Raw genomic sequence first — 23959 nt, 5'->3', positions numbered from 1 at the left:
GTACATATATATGCCAAGGACTGAACAAGAAATGCAAAACGTTGTTACAAAGTTTTGTGACATAGCCAGCTTTCCGAAAGTAATAGGTGCCATTGATTGCACCCACATAAATATTTTATCTCCAGGTTAGTAACATGGTACTCATACCTGCCTTTCATGTTCTCTACATTTTCATTAGGTACTTATACAATTTTAAAAATTCATAACTTTCCATTGACTTTAATTACCTACCTAATATAAAATTTATTCAATTTAGGTGGTGATAATGCTGAAGACTTTAGAAACAGGAAGGGCGTATTCTCCTTTAATGTTCAAGTCATTGGAGATGCGGAGTTATGTATAAGGAATATAGTTGCAAGATGGCCAGGATCCGCACATGATAGCCATATATTCAATAGTTCCAATATTAAATATAGAATTGAGTCCGGGGAGTTCAACGGGCTGTGACTTCTCGGAGATTCGGGTTATGCTTTAAAACCATACCTGCTATGAATTATATAATTATATTTTGCAGGTTTATAACTTTACCTATGGATGTGAAATATGGTGATGGACTAATATCATGGACCTATACTAACATTCAGTATTTTTAGTATATAGGTTTCTTACTAATTGCATTCTTTTGGTGGACAAATAACCAATTTGACAAAAATAATAAGCATTTATTAACTGAATTACACTTAAGTACTTACAATATTCATTTTAACTACTGAAATATTAAAAAAAACATTTTTAAATTAAAACTAAAGTAAACACAATAATTTTTACTTAATTAAATACTTAATTAAACACACAAATTGTTTTATTTTATCATTTTACTTTCTTTTCTTATAGAATCACTTCACTGTCATGACCCCGGAATCAAAACTAGGGTACTTTCCATAAACCTAGTATCATGAATTTTGGCAGAATAGCAATGTCTTATAGCACAAGTACCTAAAGGGAAAATCTAGTGCTATCCTTTTCAGCATGGATAGCAATATACTAGCTGATACCCGCGACTTCGACCGCGTGGGTTTAGATTTTTTAAAATCCTTCACCTTTCTACTGACGTATTGCAAGGCATCGCCAAGGTCTGCACCTGTACCTACGTAGTCGAAATTCCACGGATACGTATGAAGCGATTTTCCTCTTCCTTTCCTTTCCTTTCCTTTTTATTTCCTTATTTAATATTGAAACTTCAGGTATATCTTCAGTTTTTTGGACACCAATCTGTAAATAGTAAATAGAAACAAATTATATTTTAGTATCCTTTATACACCAGTATCTATAATTTTTATAAGAATTAATTTTTGCCTGCATCATCTTTCACTGCTTTTAGGTTTCTAATATCTCTAGTTTTGCCCAGATAAAAGTACTTATCTTATTTTCTGTGATGTAAGTTATCTCTAAAGTGAAAATAGTCAAAATCAATCTTGCAAATGAGCAGTGAAAAGAGAAATAAACACATACAACATCAGGTATTTATAGTGTTAGTAAGGATTATAAGTTTTTATAAAAGAGCAGTGAAATAGAATTTCCTTACTTGAGAATCATCATCAATTGTGCTAGCCAGCCCATCCATTGATACTGGCATAACTGACCTTAGCCAGTCTGTGTCTGCATCAGCAGGAGGTGGAGGCGGACCACCCCCTGTTTTAAACCTCTCTTGCCTCTGTTTGCTTGCATCCTAAAAATCAATACATAAAGTAAATATGCTATAAAGTACCTACAATATAAAATGTCTGATCTTGTCTTGTTTACAACAGGTTTAAGACAACATACTTTACGAGCATTCCGCTTCATATTATCAAATTTAGCTTGGAGCTGTTTAAGGGTTCGTGGGTTCTCTGACAGGGCATTAAACTCCGCATGTATGGCGTTCCATGCCTTCTTTTTTTGCACATTGTTACAATTATCTGTTTTTTTGTTGAACAATACAGCTTGGTATTTATCTATCAAGTTCTTGAACCGCGCCTTCTCTTCTTTTGAAAAGTTTAATGAACGTTCTCTGAAAGTAATTGAGTCACGTAAATTCATGTCACTTTCAACTATCTCTCAATGAAATATACTTTGTACATATACAATTGATGCAATATTATACCAAATAATAACTTACTTTGGTGAAAAAGTCTCAATTTTTTCGAAAAACACAAAAATTAATAAATACCGCGAATTAAATAACCCTTATCAAAGTTGTCAAACTTGACAGAATCGGTGACAGAATGCTCGAATGACATTGTTTTCATCAATGTTGCTACTACTAAAAATATTCCCCATAAGACATTAGGCCAAACTAGGCTTTCGCTTACAGGCAACCCGAATAACAATGACGAACTGTTTTTTTTACAATGAAGCAACGCTCCAAAATTAACAGATGTTAAAGTTCGTCTGTAACTGTTAAATTTTAACGAACGTATCTTACGAAGACCAATGGTTTGAAACAACCGGCCCTCAGTGTATTACTTTACTCTATGCACTACCTACCTTTTATCCGGTGATCACTACGTTTTTCACATGGTATCACAGACCGTGCAAAAAGTATACAACTCAGAACAAGACATATCTGTCGTATATAATCCTTGATTCTTAATCTGAGATAATATAATCACCACCACAATAACTGAGACAATAACATAATAGGATCCTGGTATTTATTCAGAGCGTAGATAGAATAGTTAATAGGTAGATTTAAGTACTGTGTAACCGCGTAGGTATGAGTTAGAGATAGCACGATGTAACGATGAATAATTGTTTAGTAGTCAATATTTGTATTAACCGATCAACAATATTTGTATTAAACGTTTTTTATGTGAAAACAAGTAAATAACATGAGAAATACAATTACGCCACGAATTCTCGAAGTTTGTTTCGTAACTAAAGTTGCATGCCTTGTATGTAAGTTGCATGTATTCTTGAAAAAATCCAGTTACACGATAAGGGACAAAAATAGGTTAGCTGCGTCTCTGTTAATCACATTAGTAACTTTATCTGTGCTCTCTTTTTAGTGTGAATGAGAAAGCAAACTGTCTTGTATCTACCTTTATTACTCTATCTACGATTCGTAGTAAGATGGCTGGTGGATGGTCACCACCATAGGGGTGCAACTCTAGAACATTAAAAAATCGCAAATTGAAAATCGCTTGTGGTGCCATCTAAGCGCGAGCACGGCTAAACAAATAGAGAACAGTTTACAAAAGACGTCAATAGATGGCGGGCACATTGGTGTAATTTTAATGACGTTAATAAATTATAACCTAGTTTTCATGTTTTCGTGTGCTGTAGTAAATATTTATATTTCTGTTAAATTTATCTGACCCTGCTTTAATAACAGGACTCTGTAGTCTGTATTTCCTTTCACCACCTCGATAACTATATTCTAAGGATTGATTTAGTGACTCGATTCATGCCTGAACGATCTACGGATTACGGACTTGTTTTTGCTTTGTGAAATGATTTTTCTGTGAATATATTTGTGCAGAAAAATGCCACGGAGATCTCGATGTGTGTCTGGATGTGACTAATTCGGTAAGTATAAAATCAGCTTACTCGTAATCTAACTCAAAATTACTTCAATGAGTCAAACTCTATCCACCATTAAGGCACCATTAGCACATTAGGTATTTTATCATGATACTAGGTATATAGTTCCTGCAATTTCGTCCGCTCGAAAAAACTATTTTAGAAATTCCGTGAGAAGTCCAATTTTCCGGGATAAATGTGGCCTACAAGTTACAACCGTCTGATGCAAGCTATCTCTGTACCAAACAGATGATGACCACCACTTTGTCTACGTGAATTTAGGGTTTTTGGGAATCCCATGGGAACTGTTTGAGTTTTCCGTGACAAAAGAAGCCTATGTCCTTACCTGGATGCAAGTTATCTCTGTACTAACTTTCATCATAAACGGTTACACAAATTTACTGTAAAAAGCTAGCATACAGACAGGTTGACACACTTTTGCATTTATCATATTGCTATGGATTATTAACTACTATTTCTGTAATTTTTTTGTTTTGTAATTAAGTGTACTTACAACATTTGTTTTGAACTTTATTGACTAAGTTATTTTTATATTATAGGTATCAGCTATCAACTAATTAAGTACAATAAGTAAGTATAGACTAATGCATATTTTACGTTATTACTTTTTCAGATGTTTGCATGGCTTTCCAAAACCTGGCTACTCCTCTCCTTGAAACCATTTAAACAATGAAAAGAGATAGTAGGACAACATTTAGAAAGCAAGACTGATAATGAAATAATATATAGTTACGAATTATCAAATTTGCAATCACCAGTTTGAAGATCGTTGAAATACACCAGTTGTGGTAGTAATATGAAAGTTATGAAAAGTAAATAACCAAAAATTTTGGATTTGAGCGTTACCTATTTCACAATCTCGTGGGTCTTGAATTTGGGTATGTATTTTATGTACCTAGTTACCGTAGTGGCACCAATAATCGACACTTTAAGGAGGTTGTGTATTTTCATCACAATTTAAAAATAAATGTTTAACACTTAGAGCAATAACTAGGAGTGCAAATAATAAAATATATCTTTAAGAAAATATATATTAGCTTTTTATTAACTGAAAAGCTATAGATTGAAAGAAAAAGCCAAATAATCAAAAATATTAAAAATCTCCAGTTATCGACATCGAAGTTCCAGTAGTCGACACCCAGTAATCGACAGTCACCAGTAAACGACACCTAATAATCGACATCGGCTTCTTCCATCGGATCATTGGATTAATGTTAGGTACTTCGATTAACTACTTACTTTTTAATTTATTTATTTTATAATTTTACGTATCCCGAAGTTATCTTGACAAACAAATAAAAAATTAAAATATATTTGGGTAAGTGTATTTATTTATTATAATATTTTAAAGATCGTATTAAGTATACATATCGGGCAAATATTTATCCATTTTCAATATTCTGTAAAAACCTCTTTTGTTGAGACATACAGGCTTAATATTTCAATGATCTCTTCACGACTGTACAATATTTTATTTGGGGTGTTAATTAGGCCATCGAAATGTATTTCCTTTTGTCGGAATTATTGTACTTATTTCATATTTATCTTTTTGCACATCTTCCACTTTCCCTGGAAAATATTCACCTTCGTACTTTACTATTACGATCTTTCCTGGAAGTAAATTCTTACTTTTCTTCAATCTCCTGGCTTGCAAAGAAAACAGTTTGTTTTTAGGTAAATTATCCGTTTTATAGTCGAATAGCGGTAATTGTGGTTTGTAGCTGGATTTCTCTAGACGTATTTCTTTTGTTACATTCTTTATTTCTGGTCCTTCATCATCTGCCAAATTAGTGTCTTCAGAGTTCAGACGTCAATTCTTCTCGAGTTCTTTTTTTCTTTGGGATTTAAATTTAGACTTGTTTCTTTTATCTTCAATAATTTAGTCTTATATTTTCCTATTTAGCTATTCTCTGCTTAGATCTCTCTTTTTTTCTTCCTGGATTTACTTTTATCCATTCTTTCTCTTTTTTTTCATAATATTGTTTCCACGCTTTGCTTTCTGCACACTGTCCAATTAATTGTCTTTTGTCATTGGAATGTCTTTCAGATAATGCTAATAGCCATCTCATTAATATATCCTCTTCTGTTTTTGATAGGTCTGTGCTCGGTTCCACTGTGCAACAAATTGGAGTATTCCCTCTGACTTTATCGTGTAGCATAATTCGAGCCCACTTTTTTAACTGCTGCTTTTCTTACTTTTTAAGGCCTCAATTGCTTCTTCTCAATTCGAAATTCTATCAGCAGGTGTAATCTTTTCTCGGGGCCATCTGTGAAACCAACTATCGACACATTTATATCCAGTCATCGACACTTTGTCGATTACTGGTAGTTAAACACTGATCAATTGCTTTCAAATATTAAATCAACAAGGAAAGAAAAAAGAGCTAGATTGCATTAACAATTAAATAAACGTCAAAAATAATTATTATCGACATATGTCGATTATTGGAGAAAGGTAGTTTACAGGAACTAGTGTTCGACACCGGCTGTTTTGACAAAATTATTATGACCTCAAATAGTTTATCTACACAATCATTGTGGCTAATTCCTTTGTACACAATCTCTAAACTAAACTAAAATATCACGTCTAAATCTATTGCTATCCCTTTCATAATGTTGCTTGCGGAAAAGGAAAGCACTAGATTTAGACCTGTTAATTTAGTTTAGTTTAGAGATTGTGTACTAGAGAATCGGCCCCATTAAAAGGATATTTATAGAAATCCATAAAATAAAGTTTCATTCAAATAACTTTCATAGTATTAAAACAATTGTCAAAAGTTTGGACTCACCCTCTTAACCATTTCTTTAACAAATCTTGATTTTTTACAGACGATCGGTCTCCACTTAGTTTTTAATTCGACATTTTTAAATAAAATGGCGGATTTCCGTGACATTTTACTGGATGACAGTAGGAAGTACTTTGCCTATGATACAGTGTTGCCAAATTAAAAAACTCGTTGTCTGTCCTTATTTTCGACGGTTAAAGAAAAAATTGTCGATTATTGGTCCTTGTCGATTATTGGTGCCACTACGGTACGAATTTATGAAAATAAAATATTTTACAAAACCTTAAAACCTTTTTATTTTATTTCTATAGTGTTTTATAATTTAGTATCTTAAAGAGTCAGTCTTGTAATATATATTTTTAAACATGTTTTAAACAAACGTTAATGGAATTATTGATGTTTTTTTAAAACATGTTCAAAAATATAAAATATTCTAGTAAAGTACATTTAAATAGCATTTAAATTTTCGCGCTCTCGCACGCCTAGCGCGCTTTTAGTGCCCTCTAGATGTGAGCACACGCGTAAGTTTGAAAAAGAAATCTAGAGTCGCACATCTATCTCTAGTATATAGTAGATAATCTATGGTCACCACAGATCACTAAGAGTACTACATGGGGTAGAAGTTAGAACACTGCAAGATAATGTTCCTAAATCACATATAGATGTACACTGCGCCATCTATATGTGATTTAGTAGATTAATTTTTCGTGAACACATTTTTAGGGTTCCGTACCTCATAAAAAAAACGGAACCCTTAGAGGATCACTTTGTTTGTCTGTCTGTCTGTCGGTCTGTCAAGAAACTTACAGGGTACTTCCTGTTGACCTAGAATCATGAAATAGGTAGGTTTTATAGAAGACATTAGGGGAAAAATCTGAAAACCGTGAATTTGTGGTTACATCACACAAAAAAAATATTAAATTATGGTCATGAACTAAAAATTAGTATTTTCAATATTCAAAGTAAGGTCTTTTGATTTTGGAAAGCGAGTCGATTTGATCACTCGCGAATACCTACAAGTAAGTAGATAATAGTTATTTATGCAACTGATGTTGTATAAGAAGGGGTGTTATGTTAAAACACGAATGTCGGTTTATCACACGAGGCAAAGCAGAGTGTGATAATAGTAGGATCACATGCTAACTGTTTCAGAATCTTTTATAGAGAATTTAAAGCATGGGTGTAGATAAAATAAATTAAACACAGTGTTCCAATTTATACTTATTTATTTTTGTTCATAGTTAAGATTGTAATAATCTAAATAACACAGTGAAACATTAAGATTATTAACCATCTTTGCGTATAGTGTGAAACGGTGGCAAACTATTATAATATTCTATAGCCCAAAACGTCAACTATAATTTCTGGCTTAAATAAAACATTAATTATAACGCTAACAAACATTATATGGGTTGACATCGGTCGTCCCTGCCACACAGTCACAATATTGTAACTATTAATATTATTGAGTATTATTTACATGTGTACAGTCTTTTAAATTTTACTTAAAGAGATCACTTCCTTACACTGAATCCCTCTCCCGTGGGATCTAGTATCCATGGGTAATTATTGGGGCATTCCATGCAAGTAAACAGACGTAGTGTCTCCCCTGGTAACTCCCGCGTCGTTAAGGGACAGGCATTCGGCAAGGAGCAGAATGGTTGTCCTTTGATGTCACACTTGTCTTGTTTCCACTCTTGGAAATCTCTGAGCTGTGAAAGCTCAGTCGGGTTCTGCATCCACTGGATAACTTGAATAAGAGAGGTGAAATATACATCGTTCTTCTCCAACATTTCTTCGATGAACTTGATGAGCTCATCTCTGAATTCTTTCTTAGATTTAAGCCATGAGGCGTGGAAGTGTAGACCGAGAGGGGCACGGTTGGTTGTGTAGTGGCGGTTGAAGTTGTGACGCAGGAGTCTCGCGAACTGTTCGCCGGTTTGGATGTTTGAACAAGAATCGACCACGTGACAACCTGGCAGAGATTCATCAAAAGTGGGATCGTCTCTTCGGTCTAGTTCATTCATTACCATCTCCCATACTGGGTGACTTCTTGATGGGCAATTGTGCGCGTTGCCGTTACATTTGTGTGGCATGCGGAAATATAGCGTGTAGGGCCAAATGGGAACGCGGCTTAGGGGAGCAGTTATGGAAGCATCATATACAAAGTACTGATCGGCCATCATTTCGAATTGCTTGTTACCCCCAACTCGCAAGTAGGGTGCTCTGACGCCAATAATAGAGGCATCAGTTATGTTCGCGAAACGTTCAATAATAAGACGACCTCCAGCCATTTCGGCTAACCAGTCGTCGTAGCTTCCACTGGACCAGTATTGCGGATCATCTTTGTGTGTTAAAGAGAAAACAGAAATCTCATGTCCTTTGCGATGTAACTCTTGCACTGCTGCATAGTTTGTGTACTTGTGCGAGACAAAGAATGTTCCACGAATTTGGCAGCCATTAGGATTAAAATGATTTCCATTAAATATTTGTTCATATAAGTCGATGTTGTCCACGTTGACAGCGCCGTTGAAAGTAATGGTCACCATCTGTGGTACTTGATTGGGCTCAAGCGCGCCGGGAATGCGAGTGCCATCAGCGGAGCAGAAGCAGTCGGGCAGCCGGCACTGGTTGGTGTCGCAGTCCGGGGCTCTATTGGGGTCTAGCTCGACCGCTGTAAAATGGTAATAACATTGAAGCTTCGCCAATTTGATTCCAATAAAGTTTGTAAGTAGGTAACCTATTTTCATTACATTAAGTAAATATCGTTTTATAGGTACCTACAATAACTTTGAAAAATAATTATTTATTAAACTTTGAGCTATGACTAATGAAATGTTCGTTTCTAATCATATACCTATTTATTAATAAACTATACTTAAGTATTGTGTGCTCCTAAAAAAGTATAATATTACACAATCGAAGATTATGTAAATGATACGAATATAAGTATAATGTACATTTTCTTCAATTATATATAATGAAAAGTGTTCATTTTACACGTTCCGGCAGTGCTCGTGGCTGCAATCGCATAAACAATATAGCATAATATTATTGTAAATTGAACATTTGAAAAGAGCAACCGTCGAGTTTCTTGCTTGTTCTTTTCGGTAGGAATGGCATTCCGAACCAGTGGTAAATTTTTTTGACGATTCAAAAGCACTTGTAAAAGTTTATTTGAATAAAATCTACTCTATTATATTTAGTTAATTACCTATTATTTTTAGATAAGTAGGTAAGTGCAAAATATTTCGGTAGAAAAGTAAGTTTCCTACATAAATCATAAACGTTTTATTTAACAGGTTTCGTATTAAATTACTTACTACAAGCATTTTCATCAGACTCGTCCTTGCAGTCAGGTTTTCCATTGCAAAAAAGTTCTTTTTCCATACAATCTCCACTACCGCATGCCAGTTTGCCTTCAGGGCAAATAGGTTCATCAGTCTTCAAGATAGGCATTATTTTGCGGGGCTCTGTGAATGAGGAAATTACATTAGGCATACACTAAACATACTAATTCCTTAATGTTCTCCTAGCACATCTATAAAATGTTTAGAGTGCGGTAAAATCAATAAAAAGCGTCTGTGAAACATAACAAGTTAATTAAATACAGGAGTAAACATTATAAAGTGACCAACATAGTTCTGATGCTTCGTCAGTGTAAAAATATTTTTCGTATATGTGTTGGAATTTAAAGAAGAGAGACAGAATGAAAAGATTCGGCTGAGGATGAAAAAATGATCAAGTTAAAGATAAAATTAATTAGAAAAAGAGACTTAGCTCAAATTGTCTGAAATTTAGCTAAGTCCAAAGTATATTACTTATTAGTGACTGAATAGACACAAAGTCGTTAATAATTAATTAGAAACTAGCTTTTCCACAGAAGAAAAAGATTTGACAATGAACAGGATAAAGAGATGAAAAATAATGGACCATAAGATTTTTTTAAATCAAAGAAGGTCAATAGTATTGTTAAATTTAATCTTAAGTAGGAAAAAATATGGAAAATGAACAGTTTACCCAAATTTGTTACATGAACTTAGAATATAACGGAGAGTTAAAACAAAAAGTACTTAAGTTAATACAGTTAAAACTATTGTATAAAAAAAATGTTTCATGGTTGCCATGCATTTTAAATAACGTTTAATGTAAGGTTTGTAATCAAGTGAGTTAGTTTCGATAAAAGCAAAAGGTGTATGATACAAATGCAAACATTATACCGTATTTATTCGTTATTTCAAGTAAAATTGAAAAAAAATATTAGTAACGAGTTTTTAAAAGGCATTGTTAGTCAGGTATCTTTGTTAGGTCAAGCTTTGCGTCAAGAAAATAGGTAGGTGTTTGAAGAAATGAATAGATATTTTAATGTTCATTAGATTTAAAAAGAATGTGTTTGAAATAATCAAGTAGGTACTATGCAGTGAAAGTGAAGTATTTTTCTTGACTTGTGAAAGAGTGGTGAAGTATATAAAACATTGGTTGGTATGCAAATATGTGTACACTATCAGAGTGTTTTTATTGACATAGTACATGGGAGTACTAACATTGTAGGTACCTATCGGAAAAAAATGTGTGGATATTGTATAATAAAACGGGATAAAACACTATAAATGGTGCTCGTATGTATAGTTTGTTAATGCGTAACTAGTGCATTATTGTCCTGTCTCGGACTGTTGGCTTGTCCGGGGCCTCATGCATTATACCAAATCTACAGTGCGACGCGGCCCTCTCACCCAAGCTCTATTGCTCGCTACTCGCGAATAATTTTTTTCGCACTTACTCTCAAGTTTGTCACAGTTGGTCACTTTACCCTTCCAGTCGCAGGTTTGTTTATCGAGATCGAAATGGAGTCCCGACGGGCACGTGATCTGTTTAAGACCTGACCTAGTGCACCTGTGCCGATAAGAATAACAAAATATTTAATAAATATTTCAAAGTGGAAGCGGACGTACAAAGGCTAGTGAGCAGTTCAAAATTGACATGATAATGCCAACCGGATGCCCTTTGCACGACCACTCCCTGTAGTCGACAGAACTTACTTTCTATTTGATCGCAATTCTTAACATGAGGTTTCCAATCACAGGTTTGACGCTCGATATCGAACGCCAGTCCGCCGGGGCAGCGCACTGTAGCGAGCCTCGTCACGCCATTTTCAGCTCCTGCGTCACACCTGTACACAGCCTTGTTTTCAGCACGATGGCTTATTTAAGGACCTGCCGCCCACTGGGCTACTAGTAGCGGCCGATAAACGCGACCACTAGTGTTAAGCCGCTAAACGCAGCCACCAGTCACAGCCATCTGGAGGCTGGATGTAGCGTTCAGTTGCAGCCACTGGTGGTTAGAATCCATCGACCATTTCCGGACTGACAAGATAGGATGGGCGGGCGGCGGGGAGAAGTCGGCAACTGTGGTCTAAAGTGCGCGGGATGCGAGCAACAAGACGTGGCAACAAGTAGCGAGCGCTGATCACTCCCGCAGCTTGTGACTTGGATGCGGTTACTCGAACGCTCTGTTTCGTTCGTCAATGCTTTACAAAATGTGGGAAAAATCTCGTTTGCAACTTGTGGCGGCCATTATTCGTCACCACCGCTGGCTCAGTGTGCGGCAGCACTACTCTAATTATTTTTAAATGTAACCTTGAAACATAATAATAATCCAGTTTTCAAATTAAACCACTGATAAATCTTGACATTCTAATATTTTATACTTAGTTATATTATAACACGTTTTTTTTGTTTCAATTTATATGTACCTACCTACTACAACGAATATAAAGGAAAGGCTACAAAAAACCGATCCATTTAAATTGTTATTTAGTCTAAAATGGCAATATAACTATGACTAATATTCAAGGCACGTTGGTGACCGTTCCGTTCACTGGCTGGAATATCAAGTTCTTGCATACCTAACAAACGAATGCATTATTTTATTATTTTCTACTACAAGTAACAACTAGCCTTCAATTGATAATTGTTAGCATCGTTATCTAAATATATAAAAAGAATAGGTGACTGACTGACTGAATATCTATCAACGGACAGCTCAAACTACTAGACGGATCAGGCTGAAATTTGGCATGCAGATAGCTATTATGACGTAGGCATTTGCTAAGAAAGGATTTTTGAAAATACAACACCTAAGAGGGTGAAATAGGGTTTTGAAATTTGTGCAGTCCACGCGCACGTAGTCGCGAACATAAGCTAGTTTTATAATAAATCCAGTGAAATTGTAAACTAATGGAGGACTGTGAACGTACACTAAAATCTACGCATGTATTTTCGGTACTTTTGTAATCTAAACCGAATCCGAAGCCCAAACTTAGATTTCCTGTAAAAAATATGTTTATCAATAAAACTGAAACAGATTATGTTGAATTTAATTACCGAAATAAAAATAGAAATGAATTTTTTAATTTAATAAAAATAAAAAATCGTACGGGTCATTTAACAATTTAGTAAATAATAATAATAGTAAAGACTTTAAGGACGAACCGCGTTTCTGAACGTTTCATTATATGGTATTTTTATTAGAAAGAAAAAATTAAGTAAGTTCGCAACCATAGACCACAGTTCGTCACGTTCGAATTTTAACTCGTACTTTGCGTGCTAGCGAGCAAAATTACCACTTTCCACTCAGATTTAAAAAGCCAAACGGATTATTTCCGAGCGAGTGAGATGAAAATATATTTGTTATTGATTATTATTTCAGAACTACTTATCAAAAGTAATAAAACTATGCCAAAGACAGACAAACAGATGGACAAGTAAGTGCAAATTCACCAAGTAGAAACAAAAGACTTATCGTCACTCTGTTATACTTAAATCTTGATGTATAAAATACTTTACCTGACTACTTCACGGCAGTCATTTTCGGTGCTTAATCGGAAGTATTCATCGGCGGGGCGGCCATCGCAAAGCTGTTCAGGAGTCGCGTCCTCTCCACCATCATCCTCCTGACGCTTCACTCGCGTTGCATCGATAACTAGACGAAACAAGAAAAAGTTCAAAAATAAAGCTCGATTACTCCTCTTAATAAACGCTGAAATATAGTAAAATTGCTTTCCTGTCGCTTGGCAGGGTTTATATTTATATATTTATGAACTGAGAATTTTGTTCTAGCTTTCATTTAACATCCCACTCGATAGCAAAAAAATTCAGAGACCCTTACTTTTTGGATGTAAGTTTTAACATCCATCATATCATCACATCCATAAATACATACATACATACAAAAACTGCCTAAATCATAATCCTTCCCTTTGGTGCTGCCGTAGGATTTACGAAGAACTTTAAAAATTGCTGAAATATCAAATTTGGCAACCATCTATAGTTACAATGAACGTTCAAGGAAACAATTTGATAGTTTTGTTTCAAATTAGTTACAGAATTGCAATAAGTGTAACTACAAGATAGTTTAAGTAGGTATACATTAATGAAGGCATAACATTATACCAACTTAACACGCTTATTGAGTAACGCAGCTTAACGTTAACCACGATTACCACACGCGAGTGAAAGAATGTAGTACCGTTTCATTTCGGCATAGAATATAGTAGGTGCATATAGCTCGTAGCAAGATTCGTGATTTTTTAAGAAACATTGACGAATAAAATAATTGATTCAAGCATATGCGAATATAATTAAATAATAAATGCAAAACAACTTCAATTCTATTTTATATTGCCTCAATAAGCAACCCGATGACGGCATTGAAAGGTAAAACGTTAAAAAGAAATCGAGGTCAACGCCAGCCACGTAAGGAACCGGTGTTCATTCTTATACGGCTTTAAAGATCTTTTTACGTAAGTTTGTTATAATAATAAGCTAATTTACAATATTTTAAAATAATGTGAGGTAACTAGTTGCGCAACAAAGAAATAAAATATTTAATTATGTGTACATTTACCAATTAATTTGATTTTGTACCTATTCTATAACTATAAAGCTTTTTTGCTATTTTTGGTTTAAAGGTATTTTAAATAAAAATTATTTTCTTCCATCATATTTTTAAACAAAATATGCAACAGTTGTAAAATTTATAAACGTAATAAACTATACATTGAAAATTTGTTTATCAATTTCAAAAAAATACTTAGATAAATAATGACAGTTGGTACCTAATCATAAAATATCTATTATGTACTCACCAGAATAGGTGAGTAGTAGCACCCCCAGACACAGGTACGGGTGTCGAGCCATGGCGCTCGGCGTAGACTGGCCGGTGCGTCGCGCTCTACAAGAAAGTGCAAGAGGTGCTTGCTGCCCCTCTTCACCTATTTATATAACCAGGCAGGTCGCGCTCGAACCAGCCGATAAACTCCGCCTGTCCTGTACGCACTGTACCTCCCGTCGATATAAGTCATCACTCCATTGCCGCAGCTTTTAATAAGCACACGGTGACCCGAGACAATGCTCCGAAATCTTAATAATGATGATTAGGATTTTAGCTAATTACAACCCGAGTAATTCGTTAATATTGCGGCAAAACTTGCTCGTTAGTAATGTGTTACATTTCAATTAATTTCATTATTCTTGGTACAGTACAATAGCTCGTATAATTAATTCATGCGAATTCTACTTTTTGTTTCTAATGTCAATCAAACAAAGATTATCATGGAAAAGGTCACAGATATTTCACGTGCCACCGGAGTAACGTAAATCTGTCAATACTACCTAAATCAAATCACGTTTTCCTGACAATGGGGCTGATTCTCTAGTACACAATCTCTAAACTAAACTAAATTAACAGGTCTAATACTAATGACAGTTTACACACAGTTTCTTTCTTACAGTTAGTTAGTTAAATTTAAAAATTATAAGTGGTCTCGAGATGTATGACTAATATTTTCCATAACATTCGAGAACATACCTAATGGTATGGACTCGCTAGTGTGTAATGAATATATTATTTTCATATGTGTATCCAATATATTATTAGGTATACCTACATACATAGTTTAAGTATCAATTATATTTTTAACCCGATTACGACCGACCGACTAGAAAATAGCGTTTGGCAGCTAGGTATAATAATTGTGCATCGGTTCCCTTACACTTGCCAAACTACTCATTCAATTTTGGTGAATAAGATGCCGTTAGCTTTTCTTGGCGTCCCAAGTGTCATAGGCTATGTGATGTTATAACAAACCCTAAATAGCAAACAAAAATACGAAAAGAAAAAAAAGCTTTATAAACAGGTCCAATATTTCCTACTCCTATAAATATGAATAATTTACCTTATCAGAGTATTTATTGTGGTATCACTTTCGATTTTAGGCATTCGAATTTCGAACCTGTTTTGTAAAATTTATGTCAATGTCATCAATAAACGGAGAGAAGATCCGAAACTGTAATCTTAATTTACATAATTAATTCTTAAAATTATCTGTTTGAAGGTCGATAAATTTTAGTAAGCATAAACTAAAAGGGCGAATTTGTTTCTACACCTATAAAATTTTACAAGCTGGTAACTTTTACTAATTTTTTAGCATATTTTCGGTTATCTTAATCACTAAGTGACAATTTTTGGAACGTCATATCTATTTTTCTATAGCCTTCTCAGAGATTTAAAAACCGGCCAAGTGCGTGGCGGACGACGCGCAGTGTGGGGTTCCGTAGTCACAATCCTCGAAAAACAGATATATACATATATAACTCCTTAACCTGTGAAGTGAACCCTACTTAGCCATGATAGTTTTCCTTTAAAATTGAATATATATATACTACTGCTGTGATTTTAATGTACTACCATTTGGCTGATAGAGGGGGGGGGGCGACGACGACGACACTTAGCACATCACATTAGCACTTTAAAACATCATATTTTACAAACGGATCTAGAAATCGAAAAGTCATATTCCCACACCCACAGTATTTTTAAAAGACCTATTCAACGATACCCCACACTATGGGGTAGACGAGAAAAAAAATCATCCCAACTTTACATGTAGGGGAGCTACCCTACAAAAAATATTTATCAAAATTTTATTTCACCACTTTGTCGGCGTGATTAATATTTATACCTATGCCAAATTACAGATTTCTAGCACTAATAGTCTCTGAGAGTAACCGAGGACGGACGGAGGGACGGACGAACGGACGGACGGACAGACCGACGGACATGGCGAAACTATAAGGGTTCCTTATTTACTACGGACCCCTAAAAATGAAATATACACGAAAAAATAAACCGGCCAAGTGCTAGTAAGACTCGCGCACTGAGGGTTCTGTACTACAGTCGTATTTTTTCGACATTTTGCACGATAAATCAAAAACTATTCTGCATAATAATAAATTAAAATCTGTTTTAGAATGCACAGGTAAAGCCCTTTCATATGATATCCCACTTGGTATAGTTATCTTACTTTGAAAATTTAAAATACTAATTTTGTTGTAACCACAAATTCACGGTTTTCAGATTTATTCCTTTACTTGTGCTATAAGACCTACCCACCTACCAAATTTCATGATTCTAGGTCAACGGGAAGTACCCTTTAAGTTTTAATGACAGACACAACAGACAGATGGACAGACAGATAGATATGATCCTATAAGGGTTCCTTTTTACTTTTGAGGTACAGAACCCCAAAAAATAAGTAAAAACCGCATTTGTCAAAACAAAATAATGTATAGAATTTATAAAAACGAACATAGTCCTAAATTGTCATCTTCTTAAATTGAATTATAATCCGTACCTAATACTTATATTTAATAAGTAGTTCTTCTTCTTCTTGACGTAGACGGCAGTACAGGCAACAAGCAACAATTTAGTAATTAATTGGTAAGAATAACAGCTATAAATTGCAACAAAATATTTGCGTGAAGATTGGTGGCCTTGTGGCATTATATCCGGGTCTATCAGGTTATGTAACATAATATATAGGTAAGTGCCGAGGTCCAAAGGAGACGGAGGAGCTGGCGGCGGCGTCTCGGCGTGGCGTGCCACCGACACGGAAGTCGGTTGTTGTAGGGTTAGCACTTAGTTGTTTCAACTTCACCATACTGTTAAGATATTCATCAATCATCATAATCATCAACCCATCGCCACGCCGGCTCACTTCTGAGCACGGGTCTCCTCTCAGAAAGAGAAGGGTTTGGCATGCTGACCAAGTGCAGATTGGCAGACTTCACACACCTTTGAGAACATTATGGAGAACACCATACCAGACCATCAATAAGAGTAATTTATTACCTATTTTGAATAAATCATTTGACTTTGACTTTGACTTTGAACTTTCAGGTATGCTGGTTTCCTCACGATGTTTTCCTTCACCGTTAAAGCAAGTGATAAATACATCTCTGTACTTAGTTGTTTAAAACCTACATATTTGAGATCTCCCGAATTTGAGGCCGACGTCTTAACCAGTCGGCTATCACCACTGTTAAGATATTATATAAAAATATATTCATACTAGATGATGTCTGCGACCTAAAAGGTTTTTGAAAACCCTTGTAAAAATTCTTATATTTTCCGGAATAAAAACACGTGGTACTTTTCCACTTTACTTTTTTTACTAACCCTATACCAAATTTCGTCAAAATCGGTTAGGTCGTACTATGATCATGGCTAATCGATTATACTACATACTAGAGCGACACTCTGTAATATTATGAGGTAGCCCTACATGACAGCATATTTTTCGATCTTGTTGTAGTGGTGTGACACTCCTTGACGGACCTTCTGAATTTTGTCACGTTTTTTTGCTATACAATCATAATAAATATATTAGCAAATAACACCAAACGTGTGACTAATTGAGATTATCAAAATATAAAGTATTGGAAAGGTAAAAATTAAACTTAAAGTTAAAAATATGTATGAATAATTTCGCGAAAACGTAAGCAATTACCTAAATAATTACCTAATCTTCCTATGAGGAATCCTAATATGAGTTCTCTTTTAAAGCTTTGTGTCATAAAACTATTATTTTTTTAATTTCCTATTTCATACAAGTACTTAGCTAAATTAAATAACTCAACAATAAAATACAATAATTGGAATGAGTAGTTTTAGAGCCAGAGGTCAACATTTTAGATAAGTACTCCATAGTCCATACAAAAGAGTTCAACGCGATGCAAGCTCGCCGATTCTGCGGGCTCCGCGCGAGCGTTGCGTTGCTCCGATGCTTGAGACGATTCCAGAAAAATCTTTGATTACAAAATAATATAGATTTGGCGATCATCTTTTATTTCAGAATAGGTAGGTTAATTTTAATAAGGGTCCATAATCTTAGTAGGTATACTCCCGTAACAGTATATACATTAATTTATGACATAGGCTGTTTTATTAAATATGTATATTTAAGGAAACTAATATTTTTTGTGTTGCTAGTTCCATTTTCTATATTTGTTAATATGCTAAACATTTTAAACCACTGTTTAATTTAAGCATAATTTAATGATATTGAAACTAGTGACATATAATAAAATTTATAATTAGCTACCTACTTTTGATATATAAAGGTCAAGTGAATATTAAATTTGACATAGAAAACATGTATAGGTATAATCAACAAATTAGAATTACTAGCGAGTGTGTCACATTAAAAGAAAAGGACATGATATTAGTGTTAGATTATTATAAATGGGGTTTTTAATTGTATATTTAGGTAAAAACATTAAGACAATTTTTAACATTAAAACATTAAGTTATGGGCCACCGGAATATTCTACTCGTAACTCAAAGAGAAAAACTTTACGTCAATAAAATAGAAATCCTAACAATGTAATAATTATTATTTTTACAATTTATGTTGGTTAAGAATTATAGACATAAATAGCGGTGTGCATCTTACATGGCAGATATGTGTGTCAAGTATCCATTTTATACCTATTAGATATACAGATGTGCACGTAACAACTGCATATTGGTATGAAATTAGCAATCGATAGTTTACGAAGTAAATCTTCCAAAACATTAAGTTATGCAACATAGGTATGAAACACATCGTGTGAAAGTGTGAATGATTAGAACGCCTAAATATAATTTATAGACAGGAAGCCACTCTTTTGTGTCAATAATAATTTTGTTCACAGATATTCACATTAATTAAGATCATCAGATCACACCAGAAGTTAAGTGTATATTTGTTTGCACAGAATATCACTAGCTTATTCCCGCAACTTCGTCCGCGTGGACTACACAATTTTCAAAGTTCAAATCCCTATTTTACCCTTGTAGGGGTTGAAGTTTCAAAAACTCTTTCTTGGTGGATGTCTACGTCATAATACCTATCTGCATGCCAAACTACAACCCGATCCATCCGTAGTTTGAGTTGTGCGTCGATAGATCAGTCAGTCAGTCAGTCAGTCAGATTTTCCTTTTATTAGTAGTACATACAAATTCTTTGATTAGAATATATAAGAAGATTTATGTCATACGTTTCTGTTTGACATAAAACCTAAACGATCGAACCCATTTTAGCCACTGAGGTATCATAAGATTCGTCTTATAATCTTGGTAGAAATATGTAAATATATTTTATTTCAGTTACGAGTAAGTAATGGGAAATATGCTGGTTAATTAAATTTTATGTACAAATAAGGAAGTAGGTAGATACATCCAGTGAAAATGTAGGAGCTATTCCGGAAGTTGTTCTGGAATTCAGGAAGTAAAGTAGTTTTTGCCATTTCTGGAAGTTGAAGGTATCAGTCACTTCGTACTATTAAAGGTCTTATGAGATATATTTTTATTTTTCCAATGAACATATTATTATTATTACAGTTATACATGTATAAGTTTTAAGCAATGTAATTTGAATTAGGTACACATTTTACAGCTATTAGGTACAAGATGGAAACTATGAAGTTGATCGCACTTTATGAAAGATTTTTAGAATTAAAATTATAAAATTAAAATTATTAAAATTACATTATATTTTTTGACTAACAAGGATTAACTAATACGCCGCTTGTGATTGGTTCTGTGATTTAATTGCGATTTGCATTAAGTAAATTTTGGTCTCACTAGTCGCAGATAGCGCGTAATATGATTAATATGATTAAAAAATATAAATAAAATAAATAAATACTTACAGTACGCGGCAGAAAGTAATGTACATCGGCCTTTAAAATGACATTTTGGCTTTGTAGAGCGTAGTCTCTGTCACTCATACCTATATGATGATTTGTCGGTCTCAACGACAGAGACAATGTTTTACAAATCCGCTAAAGGTCGATGTACATTACATTCGGCTGCGTACTGTACAACTTCAATATTGAGAAGGTCTAAGTCCTTTTAACCTTAAAGTTTTCAAGAATTATTTACTTTATATTAATTTTACGATTTTACTTACTTATCCTTGAAATAAAGCGCTGTGGAATTTTTTCTTACTGACTACGTGTACATAAATATACTTAGGTATCTAATGAGATGCGCAGAACATGAGACGTCAAAAGCAAAGGTACTGACGAAGCGCGACGCGGCGGCGAGTAGGCGCGCAAGAGTCAAGGATCCTTCAAGATATTTCCTTTCACTTGCGACAATGCATGCACACCAATGTATACCTATCGATATTATACATAATGTTAAGATATACCTACTACGTATTTCTAAGTCTGTATGAATAAGGCCAACAACCAAAGTCCCTGTATTGTTGAGATTGCAATATTAAGATGTTAACTTCTAAACAGAAATTAAAACAAATCGAATGGATAAGGTAAGTAGTAATTATAAATATTGTTTTTTCATTTCAAATCAATTTTGCATAAATAAATGTTAAACAAACTTTGTTAAGTTTATTTCGGAGAACTTATTACAAAAGATTTAAGACGTGATCGTGTCTTATTTTTCTTGGACAAGAGCTTAACGAATAAGGAAAACATATCATATGAATACTAAACTTAACTTGATATATAACCTGTTTTATTAGACCAATATTTTATATCTATACCTACTATATACAGATACACCAAAATAAGCTTTATAAGTACATTATGTTTATGTAAACTTAATTTTTGAGCAATTATGTGAACAATTACTTTGTGTGTATGTATTGTAAAGGATTAAAATAGATACATATAGATATGTTCAATAGGTATTTGTAAAATAACAAAAAATAAACAAACAATTTAAATCATCAGAAACTAATGATATTCTTTATCATGACTTATGTTATGATTACGCAAGAGAATGTTATTTTAAGAAGTGTAAGAACAGAAATAAAGGCTGCTACGACAGCGCAAACTCCACCTGATGACTTTCACTGCTTTCACTATCACAGGCCGTACTGTGACTCTCTGCATGACTATACTTGCTGATATTATATTAGTGGTTTCAGTACACACTGCTAACTCTCTATTTATATACCTACCAACAACAATTCTATTGATTTTCATTGTCCTTATTTTGTTTCCATTTACACTGCGCATTGCAACACCAAATGGAAAGTTTGCTGTGATGACGGTATTCTTATATATACAGATGGCCGGATCGAAGGTGATGATGTGCAACGAGCCACCCACCGAGGCCAATGTGTCAGCTAAGGGAGGGCGGTGTGTTGGTGGCGTTTTGCACCTATTGTCTTGTTTTAAAATTACTGAGGTATATCTACGGGTAGGTATACCATATTAAATACTTTTCATGTATCAAAAAAGTGCTGGTTGCTGGTTTTTTGATAATCCATTCATTTAATGATTTTATTCTCCATTGCATTTATGGGTCTCCTCTCAGAGTGAGAGGGGTTTTGGCCATAGTCTACGACGCTGGCCATGTGCGGATTGGTAGACTTCACACACCTTTGAGAACATTATGGAGAACTCTCAGGCATGCAGGTTTCCTCACGATGTTTTCCTTCACCGTTAAAGCAAGTGATATTTAATTAATTAAAACGCACATAACTCCGAAAAGTTAGAGGTGCGTGCCCGGGATCGAACCCCTGACCTCCGATTAGACGTCCTAACCACTATGCTATCACAGCTTATGCTTACACTTACAGAAATATACCTACCTATGCATGTGTGAGAATATGCTTTCACTCTGCCTGATCTTTTATTTATTTCAAAGTTACACACTTATTTACAAAGAACAAAAATAAACTAAAGTCTCTTGAAGTAGGATCGATAAGAATTAAAAGCGTTTTCAAGAAATCAATGTGCATCCTCGACTACGGCTGCATGCCGATGGTGATGTCATGATAAGCCGCCGTTGTGCTGTTGCCTCCATAGCGCACGTTTCGCACCTTCGCAAAAGCATTAACAAAAATATACCATCCAAGTGATCATTAATGGGCATAGTATCCAAGACACTGACACTCGCACTTTCAAAGTGTGGATAAATAATTCAGTAATATATCATGGAATACGGAAATACACAACGGCTGTTACCTATTTACAAGTTCTTGGATATTATTAACCGGAATCTAATTTCCGCAACAAACTACCTTAATACTACGCGATTGTAAATACATGCAGCCTATAACTTACATGATTTTTAATGAGCCTTTGAAGTATAAAATTAAATGATTTAAGTATTTAGTAAGTATTGCTTGATTTGCCGCTGATTTTTTAATCGTCAACTAGGTACCTAACCTAGCTGAAGAAAAATTAAATATCATTATAAGTAGGTACCTATGCATATAAAATGCATTTTATGTTTATGTTGGGAAAGATTAAACTTTATATAAAATTAAACATTGAATAGTTTAAAATAAACTCGATGGCCTACATATAATAGGGCTGATTTCATGCAAAATGTGGAACCAATTCCGTTCAACGGTGTTCCCACTAGATTTCAACTTGGGGTTATCCAAAGGGTGGATCAACAAAGTCCTGAAAAGCCAGTATTGGCAGTTCTTCTGGTTCTCCAAATGTTCATGGGCGGCGGTGAACCGCTTGTTAATTTACTCACTATGTATATAAAAAATCATCATTTTGCACCATTAGCAGATTTAGGTCTCCAGAGAGACCTGCCCGCCAACTGTACCAACTGTACTTACTCATAGAGACCGAATCAAAAAGTCCAATCATCTGCAGTCGAGCAGTTGAAAAGTCTGCAGACTGTCCTGGTTGCAGCATCACCATACCATGCCATCGTCGATCGCATACCAACCATACTATCACATATTTACCATACTATCCTCCATATCATATTAGCGCAGTGGTATTATGATTTCTCAAAGTACCGTCTCAAAGTCGTTTAAAGTTTAAACTTTAGAATGTAGATAATAAATTCAGCCTATCACAACAATAGACATTGTAGCAATGAACCAGATTGATGCAGCTTTTCCGAAATTGACCGACTAACATTAAAGCCACGGAATTGAAAACAAACAATGAACATAGTGATAAAAAATTATTTATTTCAAGTAAGTCAGTTACAATACAAACTCACTTAAATTCAAATAGTGAAGTTTAAACATAAAACTTAAAAATATATCTCATTAAACTAAAAATCGTATCATCATCATCGTCATCAACCCATCGTCTGCTCACTAACTCCCAGGCATGCAGGTTTCCTCACGATATTTTCCTTCACCGGTAATGCAAGTGATGTTTAATTGCTTAAAACGCACATATCTCCGAAAAGTTAAGGGTACGTGCCCAGGACCAAACCGCCGACCTCCCGAATAAGAGGCCAACGTCTTAACAACTAGGAGGCTATCACCGCCAAAAATCATAATCTGACATATATAATACCTATACTCTGGGTCCTAT

General features: G+C 34.5%; 2 protein-coding genes across 3 annotated transcripts; both read right to left on the bottom strand.

Moving 5' to 3' along the window:
* Nucleotides 1-641: 641 nt before the first annotated feature.
* On the bottom strand, nt 642-2424 carry LOC138404740 (myb/SANT-like DNA-binding domain-containing protein 3). The gene is made up of 3 exons (XM_069509541.1): nt 1765-2424; nt 1526-1669; nt 642-1212 (listed from the first exon to the last, which is right to left on the bottom strand). The coding sequence occupies exons 1-3, from the start codon at nt 2017-2019 to the stop codon at nt 1045-1047; spliced, it is 567 nt and encodes a 188-aa protein (XP_069365642.1). The 5' UTR covers nt 2020-2424; the 3' UTR covers nt 642-1044.
* A 5092-nt stretch (nt 2425-7516) lies between these two features.
* On the bottom strand, nt 7517-14640 carry verm (LDLa and CE4_CDA_like_1 domain-containing protein vermiform). Of its 2 annotated transcripts, none has more exons than XM_034980420.2 (5): nt 14455-14640; nt 13154-13289; nt 11348-11478; nt 9632-9781; nt 7517-8982 (listed from the first exon to the last, which is right to left on the bottom strand). In XM_034980420.2, the coding sequence occupies exons 1-5, from the start codon at nt 14504-14506 to the stop codon at nt 7823-7825; spliced, it is 1629 nt and encodes a 542-aa protein (XP_034836311.1). In that variant the 5' UTR covers nt 14507-14640; the 3' UTR covers nt 7517-7822. The 2 variants fall into 2 exon arrangements, with proteins under 2 accessions (XP_034836311.1, XP_034836381.1); XM_034980490.2 differs by lacking the exon at nt 11348-11478 and adding an exon at nt 11089-11201.
* Between the last annotated feature and the right edge of the window lie 9319 nt (nt 14641-23959).

Source organism: Maniola hyperantus, chromosome 1, assembly GCF_902806685.2.
Source record: "Maniola hyperantus chromosome 1, iAphHyp1.2, whole genome shotgun sequence".
NCBI classification, from domain to species: Eukaryota; Metazoa; Arthropoda; class Insecta; order Lepidoptera; family Nymphalidae; genus Maniola; species Maniola hyperantus.
Note: the sequence above shows the minus strand (reverse complement) of the source record. Positions and strands in the feature narration are given on the sequence as shown.